We start from the raw sequence: 10919 nt of genomic DNA, 5'->3' as shown, positions 1-10919 counted from the left end.
CTGAATGTTTATAAACTATTTATATAAAATGCTCCAAAAGTAAACTTCTTGATTTTTATTCAGATTTTTAAAATGTTCAGACCGACAAAGTTTAAATAATAAAATCATTGTAAACTGTCCCGAAACTTAGAGTGACTGGGGCTCAAATAAAAGCTCTGACGTTCGACTACAAAAGTTGAAAAGCATTTCACTGGAGAAAAAATAGCCAAACTACTTGGATATCCTTAAACAATTATTTTTTCAGTTATATTTTACTGACGAATTAAATGCTCTCATTCAGAAGTAAAAATGAAAAATCCTGAGTGTTTACGGTTATGTATAAACATCGTCAACTCCTCGAGAATACAAAAATAAAGAAATGAAGAAAAAAATGCCGCTCCCTGGGATTACTAATGTGACGCCCCCCGCGCTATTTTTCTAACGGTCTCACTATTTCTCAAAAATACAAGAATTCTCCGAAGTTGTCAAACGAAGATAATTTGGAAAGCGTCTCACCCGTTATCATAACCCATTCTACTTACTCTTGAGAAAGTAGACCCTTCTGACAAATTTTGAAAAGGAATATTCGAAGAAACGCGCGTCTTAAAAACGCCTCATGAAGAATTTATCAACGACGTTTGAAGAATGCAAAGAGTTTTGTTTTGTCACGAGACTGTTCACCCGCGTGACGAATGGATGACGGAAGCCTCAACTAGCCGAAGCGCAGAGAGGGATTTTGAACATTCATGAGGACATGATGCATTCACACTCTTTCGAAAGGCAACTACACGAATATTCATCGCTTCCGGCTCCATCGCTATTGAGACGCAAAAGAGCATTTAGTAATTATCAAGCGCGTAGAACTCCCGAATATCACTTTCTCCTTGAGGGGCTGGACCTTGTCGAGAATGTTTCACAAGTTATAATGGATAAATCGAGAGATTACTCGCGTTAGCGTCAACTTCTATCGCTCAAGGACAAGGTCACGGGAAATTAACACGTGGCGTAGGGCATTTTGGGTACGACAGGCACTGTTGAAAATTTTTGACTCCAATTTCCGCTAAACTTGAAGAATTTCATCATTCAAAGTCTAAATTTTCGGGGACAAATTAATGAGTGCCGTAAATTTCAGCCCAATTATTGCGTGCTAATGAATAAACATCATGCTAATATGTTCTTGAATTATCAACTAAAGTAGTATATACATAACTTAAATTTTGAAAATGAAAATCTGAAATAAATTCTAAACGGAATTTGATATGAATAAAAACAACCTGGCTGAGTTCGTGCTCAATCTACAGTCTAGTATTATTTATCATAATTAATTTAGAAGTGCCAAAATAACAGAGAGTCTTATGAGAAAGTGAATATTTCAAGGGTGGAGAGAAGATTATAATGTAGAAAAAATCTTTAGAAATCAGAAAAAAATAAATAACTGTTCTATATCTAATTCGAAAATTATCGTCAATGTCAAACTTTCGTGATGAATAATTTATGGTTCTGGATACCTCAAAGATACAGAATGTCATAATCAAACGAGCAACTATTGTTTAAAAGAATAATTGAAGAGAGAATTGCATCAATTTTTTTACGTTTATTTTTCCTCACTGTAGTCAATGATCTCTGTGGACTCGGGATGTACTACTTAAAATGAAAATTCAGCGTAATTTGGACCGAATTCTCATGCGTTCATTGAAAATTCAAGTACGTTGGGGAATTCTCGTCTTTTTTATTGCTCAAAAATAGAAAAACTTCTTTTATATTGCACAAGTTAATAGAAAAACTTCGAATAAAGAATTTTGTTTCATCAGATTAAAAAAAAATCAAGATTGAGTTTACACGGAAATCGAAGTTTTCAAATAGCACACGTTTTGCGCGATTTCACTCAAATTTTTTCTGCAAGTTTTTTTTCGTGCACGTATATTCCTAATGACGAGGTTAAGTTCAAGACTTAATTTATTGCCGCATCTATATCGTTCAAAATAATGAAGTTCATCATCATTACGCCTGAAGGAAAATTTTCTAATGACGCAGTTCACATTTTCTGCAAAAAACATAATGCTTATGGAATTTTTCTAGTGTTATATATCTAGTAACTGATCAATGTGACTTTTAGCATACTATTGAAAACGTCATTTGTCTCTGGAAAGTAATGGAGAAGTGAAACGGTCGAAGTTTACCTAATGTAGATACAAAAAAAATGTAGATACAAAAAAAATACAGTGATTTAGACTGAAATTGTAAGCAATTTCGTGTCAGGAATGAATTTATGAATTTCCCTACGACAATTAATGAAAATCTGGGAAATTGAGGTTAATTGTTTAATAAAAATTCATAGAAATCCATAAAATTTAGGTAAAAAATTCTTAAACTCTCAATGAATTAAAAAACCAGTTCAATTCAATTGAATTTTCAGTGAAATCTGAAATTTTACGAGCCCCCTCCCCCCCTAACCCGAATTCAATCTAGTTCTCCCAAAAATTCCTCCTAAACTATCCATGAAATTTCAATTTTTTTTTCTAACACTACTCAATTAAATGAAGCTCACCTCGCTGAATTGATAGCTAGCCTAGCCAGCGTTCCTCAGAATGACCGAGGGAGAGTCAAAGGGAAGGGGATACACACCTCTATAAGAGACGTACGCAACAGTCACACTGTTGCACTCTAAACCACCGGTGGACCAAGTGCAGGTGGACTGCAAAGATCTTCATCATTAAAAGCTTAAAAATCTAAAAATAAAAAAATCAATAAATGTGCGAGTGGTTGCCAACTCCGTGATTAATTATTCCATAAATACTCGGTTGGTCAGTATTCTGATCACCTTCACTCGGCTAGCAGGATTGATAGTGACAAGGTGAGTGCACGAGAAATACAAATGTAACGAGCGGTTTCGTGATTAATAAAAATAAGCATTTGAATCAGTTCGGAGGGGATTTATCGATCGAGGATGCTCAGTTGAAACTGGAGTTTATGAACGGTGCATGAGGAATAGATATCCTGATCCTGGATAATTCAGTTATTTGTGTCAGTTGAGAGGGGAATTACCCTCGGTGATGCCTGTGATTTATGCAAAATTATTTGTAGTTGATAATTTTATGTGACAATCGCATGGGAATAACAATTGTGGAGGATTCGTGGGATGAGAGCTTTTACGAGTGAAAAATACGGTTTTGTAACTAGTAACACAAGACTGTCCAGTGAAAAAGGAATATTTGTGCCAATTTAATTGAGAATTGAGAATTCAAGAATAAAAATGGATATTTTTTATTGACGCAAATGCATTTTTTCATCGCGAAAATTGAATGTGTGAAATGGGGATGGCATTTTGGGAGTTCTAATCACATTCGCTTGGCTTCTGGTCCCCTTGGTCTTTGTGGAATTATTACATAGAATTGATTGAATGAGAGTATCATTCCTACATTCAATAACAAAAACAAATTTCCTACGTTCGATGTAGTTGACATTCCGTGGATGTAATTTAAATTCACTGGAATTTCGCCAAATTGTTTATATATCAGTTTTCACTAGAGAGATATTCATGTGTATCGATCGTTTTTCCGAATTTACGGTGGAATTATATCATATAACAACTGAATTTAAAATAAAAATTGTGGAAGAGTCGTGGTTCACTTCAAAAAGATCATGGTCCCGAAATGTGCTTTGTCGAGAAGAAAATATGGTTTTAATTCACTAAAGGAATATGAAAAGTGTGAAATTCTGATGAGATTTAAATTTTAATCGAATTCCCTTGGCCTGTGGTTCGTGGGCTGTACCCATCGGACTTCATGGAATGTTTGATGTCATGGAATTCCCTGGAATGTCGCCAAATTGTTTATGTATCAGTTTTCATTAGAAAGTCATTCGTCTGTATCAGTTTCTTTTTCGAATTTACGGTGGAATTTTCTCGTATAGAGTGAATAGAAATGAAAATAGTGGAGGAGTCGTGGTGATTTGTTCTCTTCAAAAAGATCAAGGTCCAGGGATGTGCTTTCTCAAGAAAAAAATAAGGTTTTAATTCACTAAAGGAATATGAAAAGTGTGAAATTCTGATGAGATGTAAATTCTAATCGAATTCGTTTGGGCTGTGATTAATGGGCTGTACACATCGGTCTTCATGTGATTGTTACACATAATTGATTTCATGAGAGTCCATAATAAAAGTCAGACACTCCATAATAAAAATAATGTTCCACCGTTCGATGTCACTAAATTCCCTGGAATTTCGTTAAGGATGTTCTACACCTTTTCGGTCAAAATTCACGTTTTTTTAATTTTTCTCGCGAATTGTCGGTCGGATTGACGCGAAAAAATATAACGTTTCTGCATTTTGTCATTATTTAATGACTCGCGAAGTTGCAAGGTGGAGCGATCATTTTTGTGCATTTTTGCTAAACGTTTAAAAGGAATCACTAAACTGTAGAAAAAACGCAGGAAAATGCTCCCACCACCATGACACTGCGTGAGCCATTAAATAATGACAGAACACAAAAACGTTATATTTTTTTCCGGCAATCCGATCGACAATTCACCAGAAAAAGGAAAAAAAACGTGAATTTCAGCCAAAAAGGTGTCGAACATCCTTAAACTGCCACTGTATCATTTTTCACTGGCGCACGATTCTACATTGCAAAAAAATTTTCTATCCGTCATGACGACTCGAGGTGAGCAGTGACATAAACCTAATGAGCGATTAAATAACACTATAAGAAGTAACATTCAGTTATCGCGAAATTACGTGAGATTTGAAATTACATCATAATCCTCACGAATCGAGAGAATCTGGAAATCTGGGGTGAAGGAAACACGAAGAAAATTTTTGCACGCAATGGATGTGCTTTCACGTAATTCAGAACTGATTAGATTCTGAACAAGATCACCTCAGTTGTTCTCCAGAAGTCGGAGGAAAAATAGTGAAAAAACGTCGAAAAATGAAATTTTTTCAAAATTTTGATGATCTCAAGAAAAACGATGGAGTTGATTTCTTGTCATGATAATGAATGCGACTTTTGCAAGCGAAGCGAGTGCCCTATCGATTTTTTTATATTTGCTACACTAAGAGAAATATCCCAAAACTAATTTCAAATATCTCAAATATAATTCCAAGAATTTTAAAGGAATTCCCTGAAAGTTGGAGAGAATTTGAGAGTATTCAGTTTCACTTAAAAATTCACGTGAATTGTCTTCTTGCCGCTAAAAAACGGGAGTTTATTTGAATTTTCAGGGGAACTTGAAATTCCATTGACTCTTCCTATTAAATTCAAATTAATTTTCTGGAAAACTCAGCCAAATTATTCAATTTCGACTACAAAATATCTTTTTTTTATTCAGTATCATCTTCCTTTAGCCCGAAAACGATTTTTTTGTCTGAAAGCTACCATGAATTGATCGAATATACATAAGATGTTCTCCCCTCATTACTTTTGTGACATTATGTCGATTTTTCTCTCAGTGTGCAGCCAGTTGCGGCCAACCGATGATAAATACCGGATCCCGGAAAAAGAGAGAGAGTGTGACACAACACTAGCATCCAAACACTAATACCCAGTGGATGATTAAGATATTCCAATTATGACATTTCCTCCCAGTCAATTAATTTTACGCTGTTATTATCCACTTCAACCTGAATTAAGATGGACGAAAATCGGGGGGAAACTGTTTCTCCACACGCTATCAATTTCCATTTTAAGTGAATACTATCCAATTACAATTAAAATATGTCGTGGCTGTAGAGGCGGCTGCTGACCATTCCCCGTCAAGGCGATTCACCCTCGGCAATGCACTGATCTAGAACGCAGACATTAGAAATATCTCCAGAATTCCGCAACAATCACAGACATTCAGCCTGTCAATAGCTCCCGACAGCTGTAATCGCATGACTTATGCGCTTCAAAATAGGGAGATGATTGAGTTTATCAAGGTGACAGACTCAAAACGTCGGGACTATTATGATATGCACTTTATCAACATCATTACGAAATACCACTTGAGGTTGAATATAGCAATATGCCCGGATTAGCCAAGAGAGAAAGTCAAATTCAAATGTAGTACGGGGCAGTTGAATTTCCAATTTTGTGGATTTGAATTTAATTTAAATCGTTCATGAAATCCATTATTCAGCTTGAATTTTTTTTAATTGGATCATTTGTGGTAGGCCATCATTGATATTTCAGTTACTTGAATTAAAATTCAACTGATATTTTGTCGATTTGAATTTATGATTAATTGAAGGTTCAGAGAGATACATTGAGAAAAAAAAACTTTTTCAGAAGTACGTCTTCACGCGCTTGAAAATTTTCAAGAACGAAATATCTTGTACTAAGAAAAAAAAACTTTCGTCAAGAAATTTTGTCCTAAAGACGAGGACAAGAAGCGATTTCTCATACCAAGTAAAGTCGAATTAGTTCGTTTAATAGTTTTTTAGCCTCAATTCTAAAATATTCTAATGCAAAAAACACTTGAATTTATTTGAGAGCTCGTTTTCTTGATATGAACCAGTTGCCCTCATCTTTCGGATAAGTATAAAATTTCTTGGCGTCAGATTGTTTTCTAGCTATGAATTTCTTGACACAATTTTCAGGCCCACGTGACAATATAAAATGAAATTTCACTGAATAATCCAGAATTTCACTGATTTTTCAGTAACAAAATGTATGGAAATGTATGGGCACTATTGATTTGATGTGAATAAAACCCAAACAAAAATCAATTTTCAGTTAGAATAAAGTCTCTATTACACTGTTAGAAAATTCCAGAGAATTTTGACATCAAAAATTCAAAATTTTATGGAAAAAATCAATAAGAATTATGAATTTACGTTCAGTTATTCCATAAAAATCCATAGAAATTAGGAAAATTCAAGCGGATAAATCTTCGAACTCTGGGTAAAAATTGAAATTTCACGATTCAAATAACCCATTCCTCTGGATGAAGACATCCGGGAAATATTTTGCCTAATGGAAGTAAATCTGCATGATTTTCCATTGTTTATTCACACTGATTGGCATGAGATGTTTCAAGATGTCATTATTTTGCAATTTTTCAGTAGCTCGTGATCTTCTCACTAATTTATGCCCATGTAATATAGGCATCAAAGGTAGCACTGCTAATACTTCCAGTGAATTCCTGTTCAATCATAAATCATTATCTCCCGCGTTGGAATATATAGTGAACAGCGCAGAACCGCGTATGAACGACTTTGCCGTTTGATCAAACCGTGGGGAATGATGTAATGCGAAACCAGCTGCTCAATCACGATAAATATGATGCTAATTGATATGCAAATTAAGAGCTTTTATTTTTTTCAGATGGCGATCAATAATAATGTGAGTACAACAGCACTGGGAACTCCGATTCAACAGTTCTACGCTGGCCAGAATGTTTTCATCACAGGTGAAGCAGTTTTATATTACACAGCGGAGTCAAGTAAAAGTAAAATTACCGCAGGGACAGTACAATTGATGCAGAAGTGAAAACTTCATGGAAAAAAATTAGTTTTTGGAGACTCGTGGCACTCCATTTGTGAGAGAAAAAATTTGCTCTGCCGAAAAACGATATGTTCCACGTGGAATATTTGATGGAGTGGAACAGATTTACTACAGGAAAAATAACCAAGTTGATAGACGGAAATTTAATCTTTCACAAAAATTTCATGGAAGACATTATTGTAAATCTCATGGGAGTGACATTGAATCGAATTTAGGGAAAAATGGCTATGGAATTTGAAGGTTTAAGTAGAATTCACGGAAATTCATGAGTTTTCAGTCGGTGTGAGATGGAAATTTTACAACTTGATTGAATTTTCAGTGGAACATGAATATTCAGAAACAAAATGACATGAATTTTAAATTTTTCCCTGAATTTTCCTGATTTTTCTGAATTTACACAGAATAATTGAACTGGAAAATCAAGTATTTTACTGATTTCCAGATCATTTGAACAGAAAATCAAAGGAATATTTGATTTTTCAATGACAAGATTTCCTGAAATATCAGCAGAACGTGAACGCGATAAAAATTTTCGGAATTTGGTGCGCAAAATGCGAACTGTTGGCAGAAAAAAATATAATCTATTGTACGATAATCATTTCATTTGAAAGAACTCCATAGATTTATACCACAGAAAGAATAAATTAACAAGGAAAAAATGTTTTTAAAAAAAAAATAGTTTTCAATTACAACTACTATTACGAAAATTATAGTGTCAATTAGAATGTTATTTTTAACATTTGAAGAGATCTCCGAGAACATTGAAAATTTCCGGTGCTCACATCATAATTATTTCCGATGATGCATTAAAAAATTATTCAATTTTTGATGCGACTCCATTGATTTATGGCTAAATGAATACTCAAATGTCAAATATTGAGTAAGCCCGTCCATGTAATAATATTTTTATTATGCTCAAGGTGGAACCGGATTCCTCGGGAAGATCCTGATCGAAAAGTTGCTCAGATCGTGCCCAAATATCTCATCGATTTATTTACTGATGAGGTCTAAGAAAGGCCAAAATGTCATGCAGCGAATGGACAGTTTGTTCGAGGATCCTGTGAGTAATAAGCGGAACAACTGCCTTGTTATTTGGGATTAACGGCTAGACAGAAAAAAAATGGGCGAACCAGTTCTCTCTAGGGATTTGATGAACAAAAACATTCGCATGTGAATAGCATAATGGCGATGACGTGCGAATGGTTCCACTATCTGCAAAAAAATTTCCATAACTCTGAAATAGAAAGTTTTTCAACGGACAAATTGAAATTCGCTCCGAACAGATGAAGCCTCATCAATCATAACATTATGTGTTAATAAATTTAATGAGAAAACTAGCGCTTTTTCTGAGAAATTCAACTGAATTCTCATTGGATTTCAAAATGAGAAAATGTCAAGAGAATAATTTATATGAGAAAATCAAAATCTATTGATTTTATACTAACAAAGCGCTGCAAAATGTTACATAACAATAAATAAATGGAATTTTCAATAGCATCCATGAAGAACTTTCGATTTTTCCCAGAATTTTACCAATTTTTCAGAATTTTCACGCAATCAATTGGCTGAAAAGTCAAGTATTTTATTGATTTTCAGATCATTCGAATAGAAAGTCGATGGAATCATTGATTTTTCAATGACGATATTTGCTGAAATTTCAGTGGAAATTTAACACGATAAAAATTTTCCGGATTTCGCACGGAAAATTCAGCAGACAATTTTTAAAAGTTGTTTTTCATATTCCTCTGTATATTTATTTCAGATCTTTCAACGTTTGAAAACCGAGGTGCCAAAATTTCGGCACAAAGTTGCAGCAGTAACTGGCGACTGTGCCCTACCAGGCCTGGGATTATCTACTTCCGACCGAGATTTACTTATTTGTGAAATTACAGTTGTTTTCAACGTCGCAGCGACTGTTCGATTCGACGAGAAAATGAAGGACGCCGTCACCATAAACATCAGAGGACCAAAGGAGATGCTCAGCCTGTGCCGAAGCATGCCGAACCTCAGAGTAAATAGACACTATTTCAGTAGCGAAGTGGTCAAACGATTTAGGTCAATTTTGGCTATTGGCCAGTTTTCACTGAATATCTCGAAATCTAAGGGAGATAGCAAAATTGTTCTCATAACCTTTTTAGTAGCATTCAATACGCTTTATAAGAAAGGTTATTATGAAAATTTCGCTATCTCCCTTCAATTCGGAAATATCTCTGGAAAACTCACCTAAAGACTAAATTGACTTGAACCGTTTGACCACTTCGCTACTGATTTTATACCTATGAATTGCCAATGAATTAAATCAATGGTGTTGTTTTTAATCAATACAATTACTGCAGGCAGTCATACACGTCTCCACTGCCTACAGCAACTGTGTCAGAGACGACATTGCGGAGAAGTTTTATTCTCCAACGATCTCTGCAGACTCTATCATAAAACTGGTGAACAGTGTTGATGAAAGTAAACTCGACGAAATGACACCAAAGTTGTTGGGAAATTATCCTAACAGTTATGCATTCACCAAACAAATTGCGGAACAAGTGGTGCAGCAGTATGGAAAGGACTTGCCTGTTGGAATGTTTCGTCCGGCAATTGGTAATTCATCGTTGATTATTCACAGGGAAAACAAGTTTCTGGTTTTCAGTAACAGTCTCTGGATTAGAGTGAAATTTCGCGGAGAATCAGAGAAAAGGTTCACAGACGGGGCCCTTTTGTTTCCGAGCGTGGAGTATGCTCGATACAATTAGAATGTAACGACTTCTAATCAACGGAAAATTATGAAACCCATATGTAATTAAAGCTACGGTATTCCTTTTTTCGTTGTTGTTTGTTTGGTTGAGTTAAATTCCATAGTTTTGGCAATAATCGTTTTTAAAGAGTCATTCATATTTCCATGGGTCGATGCATGGCATCGCCCCCGTACGTGAGGTGTTAAGGGAAAACAGAACCCCTGTGTCTATATGAACTATTAGAATTATGTTTTCTCCTACAATTATTAATTTTTATCTGTGCAACTACTTTACCGATTCGATCATTGCATTCACTGAGAAAAAAATTTCTAATATCTGAAACATATTTACTCGAGAGAAGTAAATTATTTTCAATGACTTAAATCTCAGAATGTGTGCACTTCACGGAACTTGAATAAATTTTCATTCATCGCTATCGTTCCGCGTTACGTCATGAATATTTTACATATTGCAATATTGGAAGTGCATAACGAAAAAATCATGAAAATAATAAAGACTAAAAGATTGACGATTCTTCTACGCGATTTAAGTAAGTTGATTTGCGACAAAATCATACTTGAGTACAAGAGTATTTTAAAGGCCGTGACTATTCGCACCATTGCGTGAATCACTCCCGTACACTCCATACACTCCACGCATGCGTGAAGTTTGTGTGTTTCACGTAGCCGAATTTTCATACTGCTGTGTATTTCACGCAGTTGAAGTTTCA

General features: G+C 34.9%; 1 protein-coding gene across 1 annotated transcript in view; it reads left to right on the top strand.

The window, feature by feature from the left end:
* The first annotated feature begins 2611 nt into the window (after nt 1–2611).
* Nucleotides 2612–10919, top strand: part of LOC107047101 (fatty acyl-CoA reductase wat) — a 12107-nt gene continuing 3799 nt past the window's right edge. Inside the window, exons 1-5 of the mRNA XM_015269835.1 lie at nt 2612–2833; nt 7284–7368; nt 8384–8523; nt 9226–9474; nt 9800–10055. Of these exons, the coding sequence (XP_015125321.1) occupies nt 7284–7368; nt 8384–8523; nt 9226–9474; nt 9800–10055 (730 nt within the window). The 5' untranslated portion in view covers nt 2612–2833. The remainder of the gene's footprint in view (nt 2834–7283; nt 7369–8383; nt 8524–9225; nt 9475–9799; nt 10056–10919) is intronic.

Source organism: Diachasma alloeum, unplaced genomic scaffold (assembly GCF_001412515.2).
Source record: "Diachasma alloeum isolate Michigan unplaced genomic scaffold, Dall2.0 Dall_scaffold_00183, whole genome shotgun sequence".
Classification (NCBI taxonomy): Eukaryota; Metazoa; Arthropoda; class Insecta; order Hymenoptera; family Braconidae; genus Diachasma; species Diachasma alloeum.
This window is presented reverse-complemented; position numbering and strand designations above follow the sequence as displayed.